The following is a 26832-nucleotide window of genomic DNA, read 5'->3' on the forward strand; positions in this document are numbered from 1 at the left end:
TATGGTAAAGTGAGAAAAAATAAAGAGTGCACGCTTAATAAATATTTATAAAATTAAAGAAAATGAAGAACAGCAAGAAAAGTAGAAAAATGAAAACACTGGAAAAGTAGTCACAGGAATCTTATATACCATTTAAAAGGGTAACACACACTGATACGAATGCATGAGTCTTTATTCATATTGCCATACTGTGTTCACCTCTGTCTTGCTGCAGGTATTCCTGGACCTCCAGAAACATTAGAGATATTTGATGTCTCCCGTGATGGCATGACACTTACTTGGTATCCACCAGAAGAGGATGGTGGCTCCCAAGTGACCGGATACATTGTGGAGCGCAAAGAAGTGAGAGCAGAACGATGGGTCCGTGTAAATAAAGTACCAGTGACAATGACACGGTACCGTTCCACTGGCCTTATTGAAGGCTTAGAGTATGAACACCGTGTCACAGCCATTAATATGAGAGGGACCGGAAAACCAAGTCGTCCTTCCAAACCCATCGTTGCCATGGATCCAATTGGTAATACATTTTGTATTAGTCAAGTTTATTGAAGTATAAGTTAATGTAGTAAAATTCAGCCTTCTGAAATGTATAAGTCTGTATGTTTTGAAAGCTCTACTGTTATATAACCACCACCACAATCAAAATACAGAATATTTCCATCAACTCAAAAAGTTTCCTTGCATCCCTTTGTCATCAACTCCCCCCCAACCCAGCCCTTAGGAGCTTTTGGCAAATAACTTTAAAGTCTACTCTCGAGCCTATTTCCCCTCTTTAAAATGGGACTCCAGTTAAAATTTTAAAATAAGTCAATATTTCTGAAAGCACTTTAAAAATGGATGATAAATGTAAAATAGTAGTACTGATTGTAAATAAAACATATTTCAGGCAAAAGAAAAAACAAGAACTTTAAGTATATTTAACTTAAAAAAATGAATAAATTTTTATAAAACAAAAAATATTCTAATGCTAACAGTCCATGTTTCCACATTCAGTGGATTTGTTAGGTGGCACAGTTGACTTTAAATTGCAGGAACTTTAACAAGCTTGTTGTTGTCTTACTATTATTCCCAGCTCCTCCAGGAAAGCCGCAAAACCCTAGAGTTACTGATACAACAAGGACATCGGTTTCCCTGGCCTGGAGTGCTCCAGAAGATGAAGGAGGATCTAAAGTCACCGGCTACTTGATTGAAATGCAAAAAGTAGATCAACATGAATGGACCAAATGTAACACCACCCCAACCAAGATCCGGGAATATACTCTAACTCACCTACCTCAGGGCGCGGAATACAGATTCCGTGTCCTAGCTTGTAACGCTGGTGGACCTGGGGAGCCTGCTGAGGTACCAGGAACTGTCAAAATCACCGAAATGCTTGGTAAGACACCCAATCATTTACTTTCTGCCATAATTGCCTTAAGACTTATTTCTTCTTCCTCCCCACAAAAAAAAAAAAAAAAAATGCTAATTGTAACCCTGCCTTTTTCCCCAGAACATCCTGATATTGAACTTGATGAAAAATACCAGGAGGGTGTCCTTGTAAGACAAGGTGGAGTCATCAGACTTACCATTCCAATCAAAGGAAAACCATACCCAATATGTAAATGGACCAAAGAAGGCCAAGATATTAGTAAGCGTGCCATGATTGCAACCTCTGAAACACACACCGAGCTTGTCATCAAAGAAGCAGTCAGGGATGATTCTGGCACTTACGACCTGGTTCTGGAAAACAAATGTGGCAAGAAGGCCGTTTACATCAAAGTGAGGGTGATAGGAATTCCTAACACTCCTGAAGGGCCACTTGAATATGATGACATACAAGCTCGCTCTGTAAGGGTCAGCTGGAGACCCCCAGCTGATGATGGTGGCGCTGACATCTTAGGCTACATCCTTGAGAGACGAGAAGTGCCTAAAGCTGCCTGGTATACCATTGATTCCAGAGTCCGAGGTACATCTCTGGTGGTCAAAGGCCTCAAAGAAAATGTGGAATACCATTTCCGTGTTTCAGCAGAAAACCAGTTTGGCATAAGTAAACCCTTGAAGTCTGAGGAACCAGTCATACCAAAAACACCACTAAGTAAGTGCTCTTCCAACCACAACATTGTAAAAATTCTGTCAGTACTCTTTTGTTTTGAAATAAAAGCTATCAGCTCACAGGCTACTACATCGAACTAACTGTACTCTAACACATGTGTGTTTTCTACTAATACCCTTAGATCCTCCAGAGCCTCCAAGCAATCCTCCAGAAGTACTTGATGTGACCAAGAGTTCTGTCAGCCTGTCCTGGTCCCGGCCCAAAGACGACGGTGGTTCTCGAGTTACGGGCTACTACATCGAACGCAAGGAGACATCAACTGACAAGTGGGTCAGGCACAATAAGACTCAGATAACGACCACAATGTACACTGTCACAGGGCTCGTTCCTGATGCTGAATATCAGTTCCGTGTCATCGCACAGAATGATGTTGGCCTAAGTGAGACCAGTCCTGCTTCTGAACCAGTTATTTGCAAAGATCCATTTGGTAAGGAGAGAATTTCTAAAGGGGTTAAAATCAAAGAGGCCAGCCATCTTTGGTCTTTTTCTTTTATGTCAGCAGTATAGTTGATTCCCTTTTCAATTGTTTTAAAATATTTCAGATAAGCCAAGCCAACCTGGAGAACTTGAGATTCTTTCAATATCCAAAGATAGTGTCACTCTACAGTGGGAGAAACCTGAATGTGATGGTGGCAAGGAAATCCTTGGATACTGGGTTGAATATAGACAATCCGGAGACAGTGCCTGGAAGAAGAGCAATAAGGACCACATCAAGGACAGGCAATTCACAATAGGGGGGTTGCTGGAAGCTACCGAATATGAATTCAGGGTTTTTGCTGAAAATGAGGCTGGGCTTAGCAGACCTCGAAGAACTGCTATGTCTGTAAAGACGAAACTAACATGTAAGTAGCTATTTGTTCTCTGCCTATGATTTACAAACTAAGTAACATGTTACGACTAATTCTTCCCCTATGCTAAGTAGATCTCCAGAAAGCTTTCTTGATGAGCAAGTGTTTGGAAAGAGTCACACTCACTTTGGCATATGCACACACAGGGAGTGGTGGATAGGTTCTGTAGGAAGCCATTCCTAGCACATCATCACAGGAAATGTCAGGTGCAGTGAACTGAGCACAATCCTAGAGCAATATCTCCCTAGAGTGCAATGGGGTTGTTTTATAATTCCTTACAAGACTTGAAGGGTCAACAAATGCACCCAACTTCAATGAACCTAAGTAAGGACAAAGATACTACAGATTTATAGAGAGAATTCCCATTTCCTCAAAACTCTATGCATCATTAATGCCTCCCAATCATAAAGAAAAAAGCCACTCTGTATAATAATGTCCTCGCTGAATCCCTATTTTCCATATGACCCCAGGAAAATGACGGCAAAGAGTTTTTAAGAATTAAACTCATGTAAATCATGGTCTCTAATAAAGTGTTAGTCAATAGGATAAATTAATTCCTGATATTCAAGGACAGGGGATTATAGAATCAGTAGTAACAATAATGCATTATTACCTTTCATATCCTTCAGCTGGAGAAGCCCCAGGAGTACGCAAAGAAATGGAGGATGTTACCACCAAATTGGGTGAAGCTGCTCAACTCTCATGCCAGATCATTGGGAGGCCTCTCCCTGACATTAAGTGGTACCGATTTGGTAAGGAGCTCGTACAAAGCCGGAAGTACAAAATGTCTTCAGATGGGCGCACGCACACCCTGACAGTAATGACAGAGGAACAAGAAGATGAAGGTGTTTATACCTGCATAGCTACTAATGAGGTTGGAGAGGTAGAAACCAGTAGTAAGCTTCTCCTGCAAGCAACACCGCAGTTCCATCCCGGTTACCCACTGAAAGAGAAATATTACGGTGCTGTGGGTTCGACACTTCGACTTCATGTTATGTACATTGGTCGTCCAGTGCCTTCCATCACCTGGTTCCGTGGCCAGAAACTTGTACAAAACTCAGAAAACACCACTATTGAAAACACCGAGCACTACACTCATCTCGTCATGAAGAATGTCCAGCGTAAGACTCATGCCGGGAAATACAAAGTTCAGCTCAGCAATGTTTTTGGAACAGTTGATGCCATCCTTGATGTGGAAATACAAGGTATTTTATTTTCATTTTCAGTGTTTTATTATTTTTAAAGGAAAACAAATCTTAGGAGACACTACAAAAACCACTACTATGTATTTTCCCTCAACAGATAAACCAGACAAACCTACAGGACCCATTGTGATTGAAGCTCTATTAAAGAACTCTGTAGTGATTAGCTGGAAGCCACCGGAAGATGATGGAGGCTCCTGGATCACCAATTACGTGGTGGAGAAATGTGAGGCCAAGGAAGGGGCTGAATGGCAATTGGTGTCTTCAGCCATCTCAGTGACAACCTGTAGAATTGTGAACCTCACAGAAAATGCTGGCTACTACTTCCGTGTTTCGGCTCAGAACACTTTTGGCATCAGTGACCCTCTGGAGGTCCCCTCAGTTGTGATCATTAAGAGTCCATTTGGTGAGTACAACTGCTACAATTTTCATATGGCAAAATTCTTTACATAAAAATATCTTTACATAAAACTCTTTGTAACAGAAATAAATTTTGGAAGGAAACAGCAAAGATTCAGGTATAGCACAAGAACCTTTTATCTCACTGAAATTGAATTTTTGCATACCTAAAAGAGCAAACAGGTGCTAGGCAAGAGTAAGTTTACAGTTGTTTGTATGGAAAATAATATAATAATTAATATATTATAATACAAGAATAAACTGTGTTTCGTGTACTTACAACTGTAAATCTACTTTTTCCCACCCCTGTATATACCCTATCCCTTCTTCTTTAAAAAGGAACTTCATGTTTTGCTAAGTTTCTTAGCATAAAATAATCAATTCATTTTTCTGGAATAGCGATTCTTAATAGAACTTTGAATTCATAACATTTTTTTAAAAAATGAGCTTTTAATACAGCTGCTTGTTTCACCTCAATACTCAAATCCTTTTTGTCTGTTTGTTTTAAATAGAAAAGCCAAGTGCTCCTGGCAAGCCAACTATTACTGCTATCACGAAAGAGTCTTGTGTTGTGGCTTGGAAGCCACCTGCCAGTGATGGTGGTGCAAAGATTAGAAATTACTACCTTGAGAAGCGTGAGAAGAAGCAGAATAAATGGATTGCAGTGACAACAGAAGAAATTCGAGAAACTGTCTTCTCAGTGCAAAACCTTATTGAAGGTCTTGAATATGAGTTCCGCGTGAAGTGTGAAAACCTAGGTGGGGAAAGCGAATGGAGTGAAATATCAGAACCTGTCACTCCCATATCCGATGTCCCAATCCAGGCACCACACTTTAAAGAGGAACTAAGAAATCTAAACGTCAGATATCAGAGCAATGCTACTTTGGTCTGCAAAGTGACTGGCCATCCAAAACCTATTGTGAAATGGTACAGACAAGGCAAAGAAATCATCGCAGATGGATTAAAGTACAGGGTTCAGGAGTTTAAGGGTGGCTACCACCAGCTCGTTATTGCAACTGTCACGGATGACGATGCCACAGTTTACCAAGTCAGAGCTACCAACCAAGGGGGATCTGTATCTGGCACTGCCTCCTTGGAAGTGGAAGGTAAAAACAAATTAGTAAACTTGTTTGGTGCTAGATGACCCATTATTAATTGAAGTGGGGTTGTTGCACTTACAAAGTGTTAGACATTGCTAAATTATACTCTTTTTTCTTTTATTCTGATACAGTTCCAGCTAAGATACACTTGCCTAAAACTCTTGAAGGCATGGGAGCCGTTCATGCTCTCCGAGGCGAAGTGATCAGCATCAAGATCCCTTTCAGCGGTAAACCAGATCCTGTGATCACCTGGCAGAAAGGACAAGATCTCATCGACAATAATGGCCACTACCAAGTTATTGTCACACGATCTTTCACCTCCCTTGTTTTCCCCAACGGAGTGGAGAGAAAAGATGCTGGTTTCTATGTGGTCTGTGCTAAAAACAGGTTTGGGATTGATCAGAAGACAGTTGAACTGGATGTGGCTGATGTTCCTGATCCACCCAGAGGAGTCAAAGTTAGTGAGGTCTCACGAGATTCTGTCAATTTAACCTGGACTGAGCCAGCTTCTGATGGTGGCAGCAAAATCACCAACTACATTGTTGAAAAATGTGCAACTACTGCAGAAAGATGGCTCCGTGTAGGACAGGCCCGAGAAACACGTTATACCGTGATCAACTTATTTGGAAAAACAAGTTACCAGTTCCGTGTAATAGCTGAAAATAAATTTGGCCTGAGCAAGCCTTCTGAGCCTTCGGAACCAACCGTAACCAAAGAAGATAAGACCAGAGCTATGAACTATGATGAAGAGGTAGATGAAACCATGGAAGTTTCCATGACTAAAGCATCTCACTCTTCAACCAAGGAACTCTATGAGAAATACATGATTGCTGAAGACCTTGGGCGTGGTCAGTTTGGAATCGTCCACCGTTGTGTTGAAACATCCTCAAAAAAGACATACATGGCTAAATTTGTGAAAGTCAAAGGGACTGATCAGGTTCTGGTAAAGAAGGAAATTTCCATTCTAAATATCGCTAGGCACAGAAACATCTTATACCTCCATGAATCATTTGAAAGCATGGAAGAATTGGTTATGATCTTTGAGTTCATATCAGGACTTGACATATTCGAACGCATTAACACAAGTGCTTTTGAACTTAATGAAAGAGAAATTGTAAGTTATGTTCGCCAGGTCTGCGAAGCTCTTGAGTTCTTACATAGTCAGAGTATTGGACACTTTGACATTAGACCAGAAAACATCATTTACCAAACAAGACGGAGCTCCATCATTAAAATCATAGAATTTGGTCAAGCTCGTCAGCTGAAGCCAGGGGACAACTTTAGGCTTCTGTTCACGGCCCCTGAATACTATGCACCTGAAGTCCACCAGCATGATGTTGTCAGCACAGCCACAGACATGTGGTCACTCGGAACACTGGTGTATGTGCTGTTGAGTGGTATCAATCCATTCCTGGCTGAAACCAACCAACAGATGATTGAGAACATCCGGAATGCTGAATATACTTTTGATGAGGAGGCATTCAAAGAGATCAGCCTGGAAGCCATGGATTTTGTTGACCGGCTGTTAGTGAAAGAGAGAAAATCTCGCATGACAGCATCTGAAGCACTCCAGCACCCATGGCTGAAGCAGAAGACAGAGAGAGTCAGCACTAAAGTTATCAGAACATTAAAACACCGACGTTACTACCACACTCTGATCAAGAAAGACCTCAACATGGTTGTGTCTGCAGCCAGGATCTCCTGTGGTGGTGCAATTCGATCTCAGAAGGGAGTGAGCGTTGCTAAAGTTAAAGTGGCATCCATTGAAATTGGCCCGATTTCTGGGCAGATAATGCATGCAGTTAGCGAAGAAGGAGGGCATGTCAAATACATCTGCAAAATTGAAAATTATGACCAGTCTACCCAAGTGACCTGGTACTTTGGTGTCAGACAGCTGGAGAACAGCGAGAAATATGAAATCACCTATGAAGATGGAATGGCCACCATGTACATTAAGGACATTACCAAATTCGATGATGGTACCTACAGATGCAAAGTAGTCAATGACTATGGTGAAGACAGTTCCTATGCAGAGCTGTTTGTTAAAGGAGTGAGAGAAGTTTATGACTATTACTGCCGTAGAACCATGAAGAAGATGAAGCGCAGAACAGATGCCATGAGACTCCTGGAAAGGCCACCAGAATTTACCCTGCCTCTCTTTAACAAGACAGCTTATGTGGGCGAAAACGTCCGGTTTGGAGTAACCATAACTGTCCACCCAGAGCCTCGTGTAACATGGTATAAGTCAGGCCAGAAAATCAAACCAGGTGATGATGATAAGAAGTACACATTTGAGTCTGACAAGGGTCTTTATCAATTAACAATCAACAGTGTAACAACAGATGATGATGCCGAATATGCTATTGTGGCCAGAAACAAATACGGTGAGGACAGCTGTAAAGCAAAGCTGACCGTGACCCCACACCCACCTCCAGCAGACACAACCTTAAGACCCATGTTCAAAAGGCTACTGGCCAATGCAGAATGCCAGGAAGGCCAAAGTGTCAGCTTTGAGATCCGAGTTTCTGGAATCCCCCCGCCAACTTTAAAATGGGAAAAAGATGGTCAGCCACTGTCCCTCGGGCCTAACATTGAAATTATCCACGAAGGCTTGGATTATTATGCTTTGCACATCCGGGATACTTTGCCCGAGGACACTGGTTATTATAGGGTCACAGCCACAAACACAGCTGGATCCACCAGCTGCCAGGCGCACCTAAAAGTGGAACGCTTGAGGTACGTCAAACAGGAATTCAAGAGCAAAGAGGAGCGTGAACGACACGTACAAAAGCAAATTGACAAGACACTAAGAATGGCTGAAATTCTTTCCGGAAAGGAAAGTGTGCCACTGACCCAGGTAGCCCAAGAGGCCCTGAGAGAAGCTGCCATCCTCTACAAGCCAGCTGTGAGCACCAAGACCGTGAAGGGCGAGTTCCGCCTTGAGACAGAGGAGAGGCAGCAGGAGAGGAAGCTCCGGATGCCTTACGAAGTGCCAGAGCCCCGCAAGCACAAGCAGCCCGCCACGGAGGAAGACCAGCGCATTAAGCAGTTTGTGCCTATGTCTGACATGAAATGGTACAAAAAGATACGCGATCAATTTGAAATGCCTGGGAAAATTGACAGAGTTGTACAGAAACGACAAAAGCGCATCCGCCTTTCGAGATGGGAACAGTTCTACGTGACGCCTCTCCCGCGCTTCACGGATCAATACAGGCCCAAGTGGCGCATCCCCAAGCTGACCCAGGATGACCTGGAAATGGTGAGGCCGGCCCGCCGGCGCACGCCTTCTCCCGATTATGCCTTCTACTACAGACCTAGGAGGCGTTCCCTTGGTGACATCTCCGATGAAGAGCTGCTCCTTCCCATCGATGACTACTTGGCGATGAAGAGAACGGAGGAAGAGAGGCTGCGTCTTGAAGAGGAGCTTGAGTTAGGCTTCTCGGCTTCGCCCCCGAGCCGGAGCCCTCCACGCTTCGAGCTTTCCAGCCTGCGGTACTCGTCCCCGCAAGCCCACGTCAAGGTGGAGGAGACAAGGAAAGACTTCAGGTATTCAACCTACCACATCCCCACCAAGGCCGAGACGAGCACGAGCTACGCAGAACTGCGGGAGCGGCACGCGCAGGCCGCCCACAGGCCCCCCAAACAGCGGCAGCGCATCCTGGCGGCCCGGGAGGACGAGGAGCTGCTTCGGCCACTTGCAGCCACCCAGCGGCTGTCCGAATACAAAAGCGAGCTGGACCGCATGTCAAAGGAACAGAAGTCTAGGAAGAAATCAAAGCAACAGAGACAAGTAACGGAAATAACAGAAATCGAGGAAGAATACGAAATCACAAAGCGTGCTCAGAGAGAGTCATCCTCGTCTGTGTCTAGACTGCTGAGACGACGGCGCTCCCTGTCCCCAACTTACATTGAGTTAATGAGGCCGGTGGCCGAGCTGATCCGGACGCGCCCGCCGCCAGCTGAGGAATCGGAAGATGACACAGAAAGAAGGTCTCCCACTCCAGAGAGAACTCGCCCACGTTCCCCCAGCCCCGTCTCCAGTGAGAGGTCACTCTCAAGGTTTGAGAGGTCGGCAAGGTTTGACATCTTTTCCAGGTATGAGTCCATGAAAGCTGCTTTAAAGACTCAGAGGACGTCGGAAAGGAAGTATGAAGTGTTGACTCAGCAGCCCTTCACGCTGGACCATGCCCCGCGAATCACGCTGAGAATGCGATCCCACAGGGTGCCCTGCGGCCAGAATACGCGGTTTATCTTAAACGTTCAATCTAAGCCAACTGCCGAGGTGAAATGGTACCACAATGGTGTGGAGCTCCAGGAGAGCAGCAAGATCCACTACACCAACACGAGTGGGGTCCTGAGCCTGGAAATTCTGGACTGTCACATTGACGACAGCGGGACGTACCGCGCCGTGTGCACCAACTACAAGGGCGAAGCTTCGGACTATGCGACCTTGGACGTAACAGGAGGGGACTACACCACCTACGCTTCCCGGCGCAGAGACGAGGATGCCCCCCGGTCCATTTTCCCTGACCTGACAAGAACAGAGGCATATGCAGTGTCATCGTTCAAGAAAACGTCCGAGATGGAAGCTGCTTCCTCAGTCAGGGAAATGAAATCACAGATGACAGAGACAAGGGAAAGTCTCTCATCATATGAACACCACGCATCTGCAGAAATGAAAAGGGCTGCAGTAGAAGAAAAGCTGCTGGAAGAAAAATCCACACACAGAAAGATCAAGTCCACTTTGGCAGCAAGAATCCTAACCAAGCCAAGGTCCGTAACTGTCTCTGAGGGAGAGTCTGCAAGGTTTTCTTGTGACACAGATGGTGAGCCGGTACCAACCGTGACCTGGCTGCGTGGAGGGCAAGTAATCAGCACTTCCACCCGCCACCAAGTGACCACCACGAAATACAAATCGACCTTTGAGATCTCTTCGGTCCAGGCTTCTGATGAGGGCAACTACAGCGTGGTGGTAGAAAACAGTGAAGGGAGGCAAGAAGCACAGTTTACTCTCACTATTCAAAAGTCCAGGGTTACTGAAAAGGCTGTGACATCGCCACCGAAGGTCAAATCCCCAGAGCCTCAGGTGAAATCCCCAGAAGGAGTTAAGTCTCCAAAACGAGTGAAATCTCCAGAACTGGTGACTTCTCCCCCAAAAGCCGTGTCACCCACAGAGACAAAACCCCCGGCAACAGAGAAAGTTGGGCAGCTACCAGTCCCTGCCCCGCCCAAGATAACTCAGTCCCTGAAAGCAGAAGCTGTTAAAGATATTGCCAAGCTGACCTGTGCTGTTGAAAGTAGTGTATTATGTGCAAAAGAGGTCACCTGGTATAAAGATGGCAAGAAACTGAAGGAGAATGGGCATTTCCAGTTTCATTATTCAGCAGACGGCACCTATGAGCTCAAAATCCATAACCTCACTGAATCCGATTGTGGAGAATACATTTGTGAGATTTCTGGTGAAGGCGGAACTTCCAAAACTAAGTTACAGTTTATGGGACAAGCCTTTAAGAGCATCCACGAGCAGGTGTCAAGCATAGCAGAAACTAAGAAATCAACTCAGAAAACTGCTGAGTCAACAGAAACCAAGGTATCAGCTCAGAAAAGTGCTGAGTCAACAGAAGCCAAGGTATCGGCTCAGAAAACGGCTGAGTTAACCGAAACCAAGGTATCAGCTCAGAAAACTGAGTTAACAGAAACCAAGGTATCCGCTCAGAAAACTGCTGAGTCCACAGAAACCAAGATATCAGCTCAGAAAACTGCCGAGTCTACAGAAACCAAGATATCAGCTCAGAAAACTGCTGAGTCCACAGAAACCAAGATAGCCGCTCAGAAAACGGCTGAGTCAACAGAAACCAAGAAAACTGAAACAAAAGCTCCTGAGCCAATATCCTCAAAGCCAGTAATTGTTACTGGGCTGCAGGATACAACTGTTTCTTCAGACAGCATTGCTAAGTTTTCAATTAAAGCTACTGGAGAACCCCAGCCAACTGTCATCTGGACAAAGGATGGAAAGGTAACCAATTCTTAAATGTCTTAATTTTATCTTCTAAAAAAACTAAACTTTTCCCTCATCCCCATCTTCCAAATAAAGTTGAAAAATTAAATCACGTTTTAAAATTCAAATCACTTGCATTCTACAGGCTATTGCACAAGGGGGTAAATATAAACTTTCTGAAGACAAAGGAGGATTCTTCTTAGAAATTCATAAAACCGACACTTCCGACAGCGGGCTTTACACTTGTACAGTAACGAACTCAGCTGGATCTGTGTCCTCTAGCTGCAAATTAACCATAAAAGGTAGGTTGGCTCTTGTTCTTACCAACATTTTTCAGAAAATGATATTAGGGTGACATTTCTAAACACTTTACCTTCCCCACACGAGAAAGTATTAAAACTATTTTCCGAATTCCAGAATACCATTTGTACACAAATGTAGAAATACACATATTTGAAGTTAGCACATACTTTTATGTTCACATAAAAAGTATGTATCAAGTACCGAATTGTACGTGGTGTTATATAAGATTCCATAGGGCCAGCTCTGCTCCCAGGAATGTTTAGGAATCAAGTCAGGTAGATATATAATTGGTACGTCTCCCCTAAACCTCTACTTTTGCTAAGTTAATGAAAGAGCTATATCAGTTTTCCTCATTAAAATGAATTTGCTGTCATCCTGATCGTCTAAAACATAATTCATTTTTATTAATCAAAACACACACATCTCCTAAATTCTTTGACTATTCCTTTCAAACTTTTTCCCCCTTAAGTCATAAGAACTTTCTTCAATTTAGTTTAAAGAATCATTACACTGACCACAAAAGTGAAGCATGGCAGTTTTCCAAGATTGGGTCTGAGGAAGAATTAGGCATTACCCACACCGCATACAGAAGTCAACCATTTTTTCCTCTGTATGTGGGCCACTTGCAGAACGGACAGGAGTAAAGGGCGGGGCCTCTTTCCAATTAAGTTTTCCTTATAGAGGTTTCTTTTTTAGCTGTAAAAGACACTGAGATGCAGAAAGTATCTACAGAAAAGACTTCCGAAATTACATCCCAAAAGAAGGCAGTTGTCCAAGAGGAAATTTCCCAAAAAGCCTTAATTTCTGAAGAAATCACGAAGTCAGAGGTGAAATCTCAAGAAAAGCTAGCCCTCGTGGAGGAAGCTTCGAAGGTTACGATTTCTGAAAAGGTCAAGAAGTCAGAAGCAGCCTCCCTGGAAAAATCCATTGTCCATGAGGAAGTCACGAAAACATCACAGGAAATCAGCACTCAAGCTGAAATCAAAGCCTTTTCTAGTCAGATGAGCATAACTGACGGTCAGAAAGTGACTTTAAAAGCCAACATTGCCGGCGCCACCGATGTGAAATGGGTCCTCAATGGAGCGGAGCTCACGAACTCCGAGGAGTACAGGTACGGCGTCTCGGGCGGCGAGCAGACCCTGACCATCAGGCGGGCCGGCCGCGAGCATGAAGGCGTCCTCACCTGCATCGGCAAAACCAGCCAGGGCATCGTCAAGTGTCAGTATGACTTGAGCCTGAGCCAAGAGCTCTCAGGGGCTCCGGCCTTCATCTCACAGCCCAGATCTCAGAATGTTAACGAAGGACAAAGTGTCCTATTCTCTTGTGAAATCAGTGGTGAGCCCTCCCCTGAAATCGAGTGGTTTAAAAACAACCTGCCGGTAAGTTTCAGAATTTATTATCGAGGAAAATTTTACACACTACGTCTACTCCTGAAGAGCTCAAAGAAGCCCTTTTTTCTCTTTTTAGATTTCTGTTTCTTCCAACATCAGTGTAAGTCGCTCCAGAAATGCATATTCTCTTGAAATCCGAAACGCATCAGTGAGCGACAGTGGGAAGTACACGATTAAGGCCAAAAACTTCCGTGGCCAGTGTTCAGCCACTGCTTCCTTAACCGTCCTTCGTGAGTATATCTTTGCCATTTTCCTTATTTGTTTAAGGCCTTTATGTGGTTAATTTTTTTATTTTGCCTTTGTTTTCTGAGCACAGCAAACCCAGGAGCCTCGTTAAATTCCATGGGTAAGAGGCACAGGCCGCCTGTGTCAATTCATTCTTACCATCAGTTTCTTTACAGCTCAACAGAAACGTGGATCATTTAACTTCCAAGGCAAAGCTACCAGCTGCCCTGTTACATTTTTTCCCCCCCAGGATGCGCAACATATAAATTATGTTCTATATGACTAATCACTTTTCTCCTAGTGATTCTAGTACCTGCATGTAATGTGATGATAGAAACATAAGGATTCGTTTCTTGGAGACACTGCGCTAGCTCTTGACAAATGTATGTATGTATGTATCTGCTTATGCTTCCACAGCAAACTGTTCGGGTTACGTTTCTGTGTACAGTGTTTAAGTTTGCCATCCCTGTAAGTCAATGTCAGATGTCACACATTAACCAGATGTCATTGATGTTCACCGTATCTGCTATGCTCCACAGCTCTAGTTGAAGAACCTCCCAGAGAGGTAGTATTGAAGACAAGTGGTGACACGAGCTTGCAAGGAAGCTTCTCGTCTCAGTCAGTCCAAATGTCTGCGTCTAAGCAGGAGGCCTCCTTCAGCAGTTTCAGCAGCAGCAGTGCTAGCAGCATGACTGAAATGAAATTTGCTAGCATGTCTGCCCAAAGCATGTCCTCCATGCAAGAGTCCTTTGTAGGAATGAGTTCCAGCAGTTTTATGGGAAAATCTAGTATGACACAACTGGCAAGCTCGACTAGTAGAATGCTTACAGCAGGCGTAAGAGGTGAGCAATAAAATTACTGATAGAGGTTGACAAGCCTAGTAGCATCGTGTAGTCTCTAGTTCACACAATTCAGTAGAAAGCAAATCATTACTTTTTCTGTGATCCCTAAAACTTTTCTGTTGTTGTTCCATAAAGGAATTCCACCTAAAATTGAAGCTCTCCCCTCTGACATCAGCATCGATGAGGGCAAAGTTTTAACAGTAGCCTGCGCTTTTACCGGTGAGCCGGCCCCAGAAATAACATGGTCATGTGGTGGAAGAGAGATCCACAGTGAAGAACAGGGGAGATTCCGCATTGAAAACACAGAGGACCTGACCACCCTGATCATCATGGACGTACAGAAACAGGACGGTGGGCTTTATACCCTGAGCTTAGGGAATGAATTTGGATCTGACTCTGCTACTGTGAATATAAACATTCGATCCATTTAAGAGGGCCTGTGCTCTCATCCTCACTCATCCTTAACCTTTCACAAATAATTCACATGGACTAATCCTTCCGATCTGTAAATATTGAGAAAACAAGTAGTTTTGTATCAACCTAAATGAGTCAAAGTTCAAAATATGCATTTCAATCTTTTCTAATTGTTGACCTAAGAATATTATGCATTTTCTAGTGACATGTACATACTGTATATAGCCGGATTAACGGTTATAAAGTTTTGTACCATTATTTTATGACATTTTACAATGTAACTTTTGAAACTAACTGTTGGTAGGAGAAAGTTTCTTATGGGACGAATACCCTCTCAACACTTAATCAATCTTTGTGCCTCAACATAGCGTTGAAGTCTAAGTATGCCTCAGTGGGTTGAGAAAGTCCCCGCTGAAGATGTCTCATCCACCTGACATGTGCACCAATACCTATTGAATCAGAAATGTAAGGCATTGGTGATGTTTGCATTTACCCTCCTGTAAGCAACACTTTAACGTCTTACATTTTCTCTGATGATGTCACTCAAAATTATCATGACTTAAATATTACCAGAGCAAAGTGCAACGGCCAGCACTTTGTTCGCTCATTTTACACTGTCTCTGACCATAGAGAGTGCCTGGGTAGCTTGGGAAAGTAACATCACCTGGCCATCCCCTCATTTAACCAAGCTATTCAAGTATTCCTATGTCGGAGCAGTGCCAGCTCTTGGAGGTCCCGGGGTGCAGCCAATGCCTTCGTGTGGTAGCTCTAAATTTAAATTACCCTGAGAAACTGGGGCAACTAAGCAATGAGCCACAGCAAAAACTAACAACAAGAACAAAAGCAAAATAAAGCTGTCGTTAAACTAACAACAATATTACTAACTGCCCAAAATGTCAATCTGATGTAGTTCTTTTCATGCAAGTATAAATTCGATTGTTAGTTATAATTGTTGGACCTCCCTGAGATAGTAACAACAAAATAAAGCAAGCTATCTGCACCTCGAAATGTGTGGTTGGTTGTTTTCTGTGAAATTCTGGGGTTGGGGAGGTATGCGCCTTCACAAATCACAGAAATGGTCATAAGATAAAGCAACTCAAGTTCAAAATAGCCCATGATCGTAAGTTCATTAAAAAAAATATTTAAATTATTGTACTGAATATATTCAACAAATTTTTTTGAAGCATAGATTGATTCTCATGGATAAATTTATCCTCAAAAGTTAACAAAATCCCCCCAAATAATAGATTAAATCTTCTAAACTTACCAAGAAAAGTATTTTTATGGGAGCTGATTCAACCAAATCTACCAAAGATATTCAACAGCTGCAATATTTTGTGCTAGACACCACAGGGAACAACATACAGATGAGCAAGACGGTACTGACCTTGTCCCTCAAGGACTGTAGTGAAGAGAAAATGACAACTTCAAGGAAAATGATTGACTGTGCACCTGACATTGACTATTGCAGCTCCAAACTGAGATAGAACAAACAAGGCCCTCAAAGCTAAAGAACTGGTTTTAAATGCTATCATACCATGCTTTTTAAAACAATTGATCTATACTTGATAATAAAATATCTAGAGCCCGAAATATCTGTATTTATCCACTTCAATTAGATCACTGTAATTGTGAGCCTATGAAGTTGATTCTTTGCCCGCACTACCTCCTAAGTACAAGTTATAGATGTAAATACAAGTACAGCCGCTTCTAAATGTACCAGCGGCCAAAGCTGAAGCAAAGGCACTGTCATTAGCTGATTCAGCAAGCACTGTCTCAAGTCAGAGTCCCGAAAAGCACAGCCTAACGCAGGGACTTGTGTAAGTAATGGGGGCGGCACTGCTGGGGGAGGGAAGCGGGGGCGGGGGGAGGCGGGGGGAGGGGGAGGGGAGGCAGGGGGAGGAGGGGGGAGGCGGGGGAGGGGGGACGGGGGAGGCGGGGGGAGGGGGGACGGGGGGAGGCGGGGGGAGGGGAGGCGGGGGGAGGCGGGGGGAGGGGAGGCGGGGGGAGGCGGGGGGAGGCGGGGGGAGGCGGGGGGAGGCGGGGGGAGGCGGGGGGAGGCGGGGGGAGGCGGGGGGAGGCGGGGGGAGGCGGGGGGGGGGAGCCTGGGCGGTCTCTGCAGCAGCTTCAGCCGGACCCCACGGGGAGCCTAAGTTGCACCAGAGCTGGTTCTGCTTGGGAGCAAGGGGGCTGGCCCCTGTGCCCCCTGACTGCCAGCTGGCGACGGTGGGCTGCAGCTGGGGGCCGGGGCCGGGTGTGGGCTGGGGAATAACCTCCCAGGAGAGGGGGCCTCCGGCCGGTGGCGCAGCCAGGGGGGCGCGGCGTCAGCAGCCCCCGCAGCACCCGACGGCTTGAACCGCCAGCCCTCGGCTCGCACCCCAGGCAGGGCCCGCCGGGCGGCTCCGAGCGCGGTCCCCACCAGCCCCGCGCGGGCCGCGGGCCGGGCCGCCGGGCACGTCGACGCCGAGCGGGCTTCGCCGCGCAGCTGCGCTTCCGAAGCTGCGGCTCCCGGGCCGAGCGCGCTGCGGGCCGGGGAAGGAGCGGCAGCCGCCTACCCAGCTAGGGGGTCGCAGACAAACGGAAGGCCTGGCTGCTGCTTATGAATTAGCGGGGCCCCCGGCGGCCTGGGGGAGCGGCCCCGCGCCTGTTCCCTCCCGGCGCCGGCAGGGGGCGGCGGAGAGCAGGCAGCCCGGCTCCGGCTCCACTCAGTCCTCCAGGCCCCCCAGGAATCTTCTGTCACCCTGCCCTCTTTTCGCTGGGTCCTTCCTGTCTGTGTCATAAGGCCCGCACCCTGGCCACGCGATAGGCCGCTCAGTGTAGGAATTCCACATCCTCGCTCGGAACCCAGAGCAGACAAGCTGAAACTAGGGTCTGCTGTGTGACCTGGGGCCGGTTAAGGAACGTCTCTGTTCCTTGGTGCTCTCGTCCGTAAAATGGGAGTGACGACAGCCTCGGCCTCCCAGGGTTGTTGGGAGGATTCAACAAGTCACTGCATGTGAAACTGTCAGAGCAGTGCCGGGAACCATTACTCTGTCAGGTACCGCGGGAAGCCGGGGACCAGACCGAGCGGCACTTCAGGGAGGGTAGGGACCAGGCCTCGCCATGCCCAGAGCTGGGTTAGCTTGCTGGGGCTGCTGGGGCAAAGCGCCCCGAAGGCCAGGACTCCAAAATGGAAGCGTCAGGGGGCTGCTCCCCCCGAGGGCTGCTGGGGAGGGGTCTGTTCCTGCTTCTCTGGCTTGCGGACGGATGGCCACCCTCGGTTCCCACAGCGCTCTCCAGGTATGCCTGTGTGGGCCCCAAGTTCCTGCTTAAAAGGACCCAGCATATTGGGATCTACCCTAATTTTACCTCATTTTAACTTTGTTATCCATGTAAAGACTGTCTCCAAATAAAGTCACATCCTGAGGTACTGGGACTTCAACATATTCTTTTGGGGGAGACGCAGTTCAACCACTAGACACGATGGGCATGGGACGACATCTTTATAAGAAGTGTTTTGATGGATTTCCCACAAGATGAATTCATCTGCTCTCTCCAATAGTAGCTGATTACAGATGAACCATGTAGAGGTAGGGAAGTGGGCAAATCAGAAACAGCCCGGTAACAGGCTAATAAATTGGCGGTCTCCATACCGACTGCTTCAAGAGTAATGTTTGTGCTCCAGGGAAAGAAAGTAATTTGTATTTGTTTACTTTGCCCCAAACGTAACTTTGAGAAATCCAGGCAGAGGAAGCCCAGTTGCCTTGAAGTAAGAGAAAACCATGTCTGCTACATAGGTAGACTTTTAAAAATAGATTGGCCCATCAATTTTTATTCAAAGGTTATAAAAAGTGAAAGCTTAGTTTTATGCTGTTTGGTATGTCCGGGTCCATATTTCCCAAGCTCTTCAAAAGTGTTCCACAGCCAAATAAACTTAGGACTTTGGTAATTGTACTTTTCTTTTTTAATTTTATTTTTCAATTACAATTTACCTTCAATATTATTTTGTATTAGTTTCATGTGTACAACATAGTGGTTAGACAATCACACTTTAAAAAGTGTTCCCCTATTATTTCCAGTACCCACCTGGTGCCCACCATACATAGTTATTACAATATTGTTGACTGTATTCCCTATGCTGTATTTTACATCCCCCGACTGTTTTGTAGCTACCGATTTGTACTTCTTAACCCTTTAACCTCTTTCACACAGTCCCCAAGCTGCCTCCCCTCTGGCAGCCATCAGTCAGGACTTGGGTAGGGTAATTATACTTCTTTCTGCAGGACTTCTCAGAGCCTTTGATGAGCTAGTATGTGTTGGTTCTCCAAGAGGTACTCAGTGCTCCCCAATCTTACTTGGTGATGGAACTGTTTTCGTTGGTGCTGTACATGATCAGGCTGAGACGGGGGACAGAGGGTGAAAATATGGAAGGTATGAAGAGAACTAGATCTTGGCAGAAGGAGGAACTGGATATCACCTACAAAAATGGAAGTAAGTGCTATGATTTAAAAAAAAAAAAAAGATATTTGAGAGCACATGGCTGGGGCATCTGATGCAGTCAGAGAAATGGAGAACAGTCAGGTTAGAGGAAGCTCCATGTAGAAGCCATGGCCTGAAGTGTGGGGTAAGGAGGAGTGGGCACGGCTTCCAGGCAGAGGAACTTTGCACTCACAGAGGTCTGGGGACAGTAAAAAAAAAAAAAAAAAAAAAAAGGTTAGTAAGGTTGGCACAAGAACCTCTGAAGGGCTAGGAGAGAGAGACAGGACAACATTGCCAAAGGTTTCATAAACCATATGAGAGAGTTTGGACTTTGCCCTAGGAGGTAAGGGGAACATGAAAGAGATTTAAGCCAAGTAGTTACCTGATCAAATTTTAGTTTTACAAAGTCTTTAGGTATTCTGAGAAACCTATGACATTTGTCATTCTATACCAGAGCTTATTTCCACCTGGGGGACTCCACTCACAGGAAGGCCTTCACCTACCACCAAATTTCTAGCCCTCACTGGCCCTGTAATGACAGCTCAGGGGCTTTACAACCATCCGTGGAAAGGTCTTTCTTGTGCTTTTCTGGGGATCTCAGGATATACGTAATAAAACCAGGCTGATAGACTCTACAGGCACAGAAAGAGGGTGGGGCTGAGGGTAACTCATAGAGATGGGGGAGCACCCTACTGCCCACAGCCTTCTCAGTGACGGCTCCTTGTTGTGGAATTGGCCGTGGAGAAGCAGAAGAGTCTCTGACCCAGCAAGCCAAGTTCTCCTGAGGATGCGGTGTCAGGAATGTGGCTCTTGGGGACAACTCACTCCCATTCACTCCTGCTCCCTCCGATGCAAGAAAAGGTAGAAAGCAGGTAAGAGGAGTGGGCAGATACACTAATGCTTTCCAATCTGTAAGGAATTCCCTGAAAAAGATAGCATGTCCTAAAAGTCAGGATTCCAAATCGGAAATCCATGCTTATCCCAGGATCTTTAGGAGTCTATGAGCTCCCTGAGATTGTCTGTTTATTTTTTAAGGACATGATTCCTAGTTTTCATTTCTTTTTTTCTTTTTAAATATATCTTTATTGAATTCAGAGAGAGGAAAGGAGAGGGAGAGAGAGAGACAGAAACATCAATGATGAGAGAGTCATTGATCGAGCCCACAACCCGGCCATGTGCCCTGACCAGGGAATCAAACCCCCATCGCCTGGATCCCTGGTTGACCCTCGGCTGCTGAGCCACACCCGGCTGGGCTTCATTTCATTTTTAAAGATACAAATGATTCAAAAATTTTAAGAAATACTTCTCTACATGTTTCAAAGAGAGCAGACAGATAGGTGCCTAAGTCATCTGAGAAATACCTGCACACTGCTCCCCATACAAACAGGCTGTGATTGGAAGCCCTGCTAGGCCCTGGGGCTCAGGATTCCTTTCCTTCCGCCTCCAGGAGGGGTCGCTGTTAATGAGCCTTGCGCAGGTGTGTGCTTATCTAAAGGCCCTTCCAAACCAGCAGAGACTCAAGGACAAATGTTTCTTGCTAAAGATGAAATAGGTACAAATTCCCTGGGTTATAGAGGAAGTCACTAGGGATGTGGAGGGGATTCTGTCTGACCCCAGTCAGCCTCAGAGAGGAACACGTGGGCAGAATTCTTCTCTGTAATGGCAACGCATGGATGAGGTCAGCTTTTTACTGACGGCCAGCTCCACCTGAGGCTGCTGGATGTTCCTAGATCGCGGTCGGGTAAGGCTCGCAGGCGCTCCTCCTTCCCCAGCCTGCCGGGAGCCTGGCCCCCACAGCCGGAGGCTGGCCGTCCCGCCGCTGCTCTCACTTCCTGCCTAAGCTGCTCAGGACAGCAGGAGAGAAGGCACACCGCCTCGCCCACCAGCCCGAGGCCGGGTGGGGCCTGAGATGCCCTGTCCTAGTAACAGAAGGACCACGAAGCGGAAGAGGAGGAGCCTCTAATGGACAGGCCCCGCGGGAAGGAAAGCCGGAAGTGCAGAACGGAGGCCCAGGGTCTTCGAATAACAGTGAGTGGCGGAGCTGGGACCAGGAGCCAGGCCTCCACGGACCAGTGTGGTCGCCACACCAAAGCTCAAACCTGCTGGAGAGCGAGCGGGCGGAGAGCACCTGTGCAGGGACAGGAGGCTCTGTTCCCTTTCAGGGTCATTAGAGCTCCAGGGCAGGGTAGGCAGCAGGCCCCTCACAACAAGGCCGCTCAGTTCCAGCACAGGCAGTTCTTCTCGAAAAGCCACAGCCAGAAACGGGGAACCCTTTACTGGCACCTGCAATACAGCCAGGAAACAGGGTGCTCATCTGCCCCAGCATGTCCTGTGAACCATGTTACGGGCTCTACAGAAGTAACAGAAAGGCCCTTCCCAGGGTCCCAGGAAGCAGGCACCCCGACAAAAACTGCTTGGGCCTGGTGGCGCTGGACGGAGGGGGCCAGCCGAGAGCGCCACAATGTTTAAGGCAGGTGCTGCTGCGAGACGTTCCGGAGAATGGGGAGCACTTGGTTTCATCCATTTCTGTTCGAGACTAGGATGAATACATGTCTTACTTAAGGGGAAATCTCTTTTTCAAAGAATCGTCAAGTAAGGACGTGTGTGAAGTGCCCTTGCAAGGACTGTACTGTTATTTTTCCTTAATACACAGGTAGCTGTGGGAAAGGATCCAAAGGGCGCGGCCTCGGCCCAGGGACCATTCTTTTCGCTCCTTTCCCTTCCCCCATGTTAGGGAGAATGGCAAGTGGTGGTGGTCGTTTCCTTCACCTGGGCTCCAAATCAGAAAATCACCTCTAGCTATTAACCTGCTGACGTGAGCGCATGGTACTAGTTTCATCTTCCAACCCTGTATGAAAATGTCACAACTGACTGAGGAGAGAAAACCAGAGAGAAGCAAAAGGCAGGGTGTAAGAAGATGGCTATGTGGCCTAACATCACCGCCAACAGTGCTCCTCAGACTTTAAAGTACAGAGGTATCACCTGGGGGTCTCATTCAAATGCAGAATCCGTTCAGCAGATCTGGGGTGAGGGCCTGAGATTCCGCATTTCTAACAAGCTCCCAAGTGAAGCCACTGCGAATCCCGACCACGGTCCTACAGACCTGGAAAAATGTTTGGCCTTTCAGGCTGTGAGATGATGACTCCAACCTTTATGTTCTATATACATAACTCTTCTTAAATACAACAGTTTCCACCTACTTCATTGGTTCTCAACCTGGGCTACCTACCCAGTGGAGTTATTGAGAGCTTTAAAAAATACTGATTGATGACTGGGTCCCACCCCCAAAGATTCTGCTATAATTGGTCTGAATCAACCTAGGCATCGGGAAGTTTAAATGCTCCCCAGAGGTTTCTAATGTGCAGCCACTGTGGAGAACCCCTGATCTAGCCAAGTAAGTTGAACCACTTCACGTGGTCACTTAAAGGTTCAATATTACTTCTGTCTTTTCTTATATCATAGCCTAACCTTAATTTAGCCAATTAGATTTTACATTTAAGTGTGCAGCAAACCAGTTGTCATATTTTTTTGAAAGCTCAGGGTTATCCTTCCTTAAACTTTCCAGATATGCTGTACTTTTTCTCAATAACATGGCAAATTTATTAAACATTTTCCCCCACACTGTTGACATGGCTCAGTTTTATTGATTTATAAAATTGCTATAATACTTTAAACAAGCAGAATTTTCATAACAAAAATATAAAGTGCACCTTTTGGCATTTGGAAGAGGAAAAAAGAATACTCACAAAAGTATGCATCTGTTTTTGAGTGAAATTTATTTTTACCCTGGGAATAAAAATCCTATTCTGAAAATGTTTCAAAATCAAAGTGCTTAAATTAATTTAAAGCAGTATTTGCTATTAGGTTACTAAGTTTATGTAGGGACTAGCTTTTCCATCAATTTCAGAATTTCCAATTTATTTAACTTCTAAAGTTTACAAATTGTTCATTTAAACAGCCACAAACTCTTGTTGCAAGAACCACTATATATATATGTATATATATGTATATATATATGTGTGTTGTATATATATACATATATTAGTTATAACCAACCAAAAATAAAACCATTTAAAAGGCCCCAAAAAAATCATGTGTTTATGTTTTCAATAATATTTACATATACAAAGATAAAGCTATTTTAAAACAGTCATATTTTCTAATGCTTGCTCATTTATGTTGAAGTAAAAATAAGTTGGTGTGCAAATGTGAATAATAAATACTATTCAACTAAATGGTGAAAATTTAGGGAAGCCAATTATAGTTAAGATATTCAACTGATCTAAACTATTAAAAATAAGGCAGGAAGTATTAGGTGCACTCAAGAATTAGAAAACAAAGGTGAACACCAGCAACACAGCACTTAGTAAGTGGTCAATGAACAGTAACTGAACAAACATTTTTTAGAAAGGTGAATAAATATATAAGCAACTCTAAATTAAGTCAAATGTCCCCTTGAACTCACCACCTTTCCCAAGTGATTCTTTTTCTTTTCCAAAACAGTCCACCAAATATAGAGAAATTGAAGAGGCTACTTTGGGGAGGGGGAAACTCTATAATCAATCAAAAATGGAGAAAAGCCCGGACGGGCATGGCTCAGCAATTGAGCGTCGACCTAGGATCCAGGAGATCGGGGTTCGATTCCCGGTCAGGGCACACGCCTGGGTTGTGGGCTCGATCCCCAGTCAGGGGCGTGCAGGAGGCAGCCGATCAATGACTCTCATCATTGATGTTTCTATCTCCTCCCTCTCCTTTCCTCTCTCTGAAATCAATAAAGACATATTTTTTTAAAAAAGGAGAAAAGATAAAATAAAGTGGTAAGAAAAAAGTAAATACAGAAAGAATGGGGAAATTTCCTATGACTTTCTCTTTGGATAATTATGGATAATACTGGAAAGCTCTTAGAAATTTACTTTTAACATTCAACCGTGACTTTTATAACATGCAATTAGATTTCTTCAGCACTAGTAAAAAGGAACTATTGAAATAACATTCAGAATTCGAAAACCAGAGGACAAAAAAACCCACAAAAACCCATAGTGAGTTTTTTATTTCCTCTAGATCAAGCCAGTAATGGACTTGAACGATCATCAACATCATCTAAAATTACAATTACTCCCTTACTCCCCCCAAAGAAAGAAAAACACCTGCTTGAGTTAAATGTGAAAGTGACTTATGTAAACATGATAGAAGATGAAGCCACATGTACCAAAAAAGAGACTGTTATTATAGAAGATGAAGCCACATGTACCAAAAAAGAGACTGTATGGAAAAGTCATCCATACATTTTACCAGTCTTCATGACTCAAGCCTTTTTCAAGGACACTGTGTGGCCAAGGTGGTCCAATTGACAAAAGCAAGAAAGAAAAATTGCAATATGCAAATCTGCCCCCCAAAATCATGGAGTATATTTTAAAAACACAGCAAAAAGAAAGGGCAGCTACGGGTGATCTAAATACAAATGGTGACATGTCAAGCACTGGCATGCTATTGAGTTTCACTTGCTAAACTCATACCTTTTAAAGTTTCCTAAAAGTGGGGCAATGTTGTTTTTTTCCTCAGCACCATGTCAATGTGGCAAAGGTCTTCAAATTCACAAAGGCACCGCCAGTAAGTGAATGGTGTGTGTTATTCATGCACATACATACACTCTTCGCCTGAAAAGAGGTGATGGGCTATTTTGTTTGGATTTTAAAAATATACAAATGATTAAGTTCATCCTAGTGTGATGGTGGAAACTGAAAACAGGGAATCAACTATGAGTTATAATCCTTTGTTTATTGTGACCGCTTAAAAAATATAATCTAGCCAAGTTATGCAGTCAGAACATGATCATGGCCTTACATTCTGGGTAACAGACTATCCTTGCCACCATTCCCCACGCCCTCCCACCAGGCCCATGGCAGACATCATTAGGTAGGTAGGGCACTCTCTGCTGATCTAGCCTCAAACCAGAATCCTGGGAAGCCACACTAACTGATCAGAGTTGGTATAGAAAGAAAAACACCAAAAGACAGTATGGCATCCATGGTCACGATGCTAAAAAACAGGTATTTATTGCCACATATTTCTCTCTGGCCAACCACTGCAAAACAAGAAAAAACAAAAAAAGAATAAAGACAAATAGAAGTTGCAATGACATATACTCTAAGGCCTCACCCAAGATGGGCACCATGGTTACGGGCCCTGGACACTCTTCTGGGTCTGCTGAATCTGAAGGACGCTGAAACACTTGAACAACCTACCAACTCCTGGCAACCAAACACCACAGAAAAAGAGCAGAGTATAGACATTTCCTATTTAATTCAAATACAGAGTCTGATTCTGGTGGTAAAACTTAGAAGGTATTTACTGTTTACTTATTTACCATGTAAATTTGTCACATGAAGATTTTTAATCATGTGGATACATATACATTCCCTCACAGAAACTTGGTTGCTTAAACCTTAACCTCTAGGCTAGGCCATACTTTTGATTGCTGCCCAAAAAAACCCCACCACTCTATTTTGACCAAGTCAAGGCAACTTCTGCAGCAAACTTATTTTATCCTTTGTAGCTAAACTTGTAAAATCAATTATAAAACTAAACATAAAGCTGTATCTCAAAACAAAATGATTCCAAGTTGCACTGTCCAAAACCAAGAAACCATGCACACAGACTTGTGCACACACACACTCACGCACATGACTAAAGCACAGCACTACAGACCCTAGAATTGTCTCATTTCAGCTACCTAGAAAGAGCTATCAATTCACACTTCTTTGCACAGAGGGATTAAAGAAAATAGAAGAGCTGGAATGCCTGCTAGGTCAACAACGGCAGAGGTCAGAATTATTCTGTCACGCAAAAGAGTACTTGTAAAGATATACAGGGGTGCCTCGGTTTTCGAACATCTCCACTGACGAACATTTTGGTTTACAAATACCGTAAACCCAGATGTAAATGCTTCGGTTTTCGAACATGCCTCGGAAGTCGAACATGCCACACAGCTTCCGCTGAGGGCAAGATCCTGAGGCCTAGCTGTCAGCTGCTGATCCCTCGGTTTTCAAATGTTTCAGAAGTCGAACGATCTTCGGGAATGGATTACGTAAGAAAACCAAGGTAGTGCTGTATAGCCTCACCGCCTTCTTTATTACCAGCTGCATCATATAGATGTGCCACTGTTTCCTTAATCACCTTGCTATTGATGAGCTAACCTGAACGATGGCAACGTACAGCTACATAAAATAAGTCAATGTACAGCAAGGTCTGAAAGGATAGGCACCAGAAAAGAGTGGTTATCCCTAGGGAAGGGGGCGTCTCAAGGTGAACATTCGCTTTATTCATATTGTCTAAGTGATTATTTAATAAAGAGAATATATTTGGGTATTGCTTTTAAAAAGTAAGAGGGAGGGTGAGAAATAACACAGCTCTCTCAGAATTTAAAATCCAGAGTCCTGGAAGAAAGATGATGGTATTGAAAAGTCTTCCTAGAACATCTCCTTTCCCTTACACATACCTCATTCTTTATTCCTAAACTGCTATATCTCATTCAAAATGCCAACCTCTGCCTACTAATAC

General features: G+C 44.7%; 1 protein-coding gene across 1 annotated transcript in view; it reads left to right on the top strand.

Moving 5' to 3' along the window:
* The window catches only part of TTN (titin), a 269865-nt gene extending 254043 nt beyond the window's left edge, over positions 1-15822 (top strand). Inside the window, exons 301-314 of the mRNA XM_087819741.1 lie at positions 215-517; positions 1073-1375; positions 1490-2074; positions 2214-2519; positions 2635-2934; positions 3570-4145; positions 4243-4548; positions 5054-5647; positions 5773-11657; positions 11785-11941; positions 12639-13321; positions 13410-13563; positions 14098-14400; positions 14536-15822. Of these exons, the coding sequence (XP_087675867.1) occupies positions 215-517; positions 1073-1375; positions 1490-2074; positions 2214-2519; positions 2635-2934; positions 3570-4145; positions 4243-4548; positions 5054-5647; positions 5773-11657; positions 11785-11941; positions 12639-13321; positions 13410-13563; positions 14098-14400; positions 14536-14831 (10751 nt within the window). The 3' untranslated portion in view covers positions 14832-15822. The remainder of the gene's footprint in view (positions 1-214; positions 518-1072; positions 1376-1489; positions 2075-2213; positions 2520-2634; positions 2935-3569; positions 4146-4242; positions 4549-5053; positions 5648-5772; positions 11658-11784; positions 11942-12638; positions 13322-13409; positions 13564-14097; positions 14401-14535) is intronic.
* Positions 15823-26832: the final 11010 nt, after the last annotated feature.

Source organism: Miniopterus natalensis, chromosome 8 (genome assembly GCF_054644295.1).
Source record: "Miniopterus natalensis isolate mMinNat1 chromosome 8, mMinNat1.hap1, whole genome shotgun sequence".
NCBI classification, from domain to species: Eukaryota; Metazoa; Chordata; class Mammalia; order Chiroptera; family Miniopteridae; genus Miniopterus; species Miniopterus natalensis.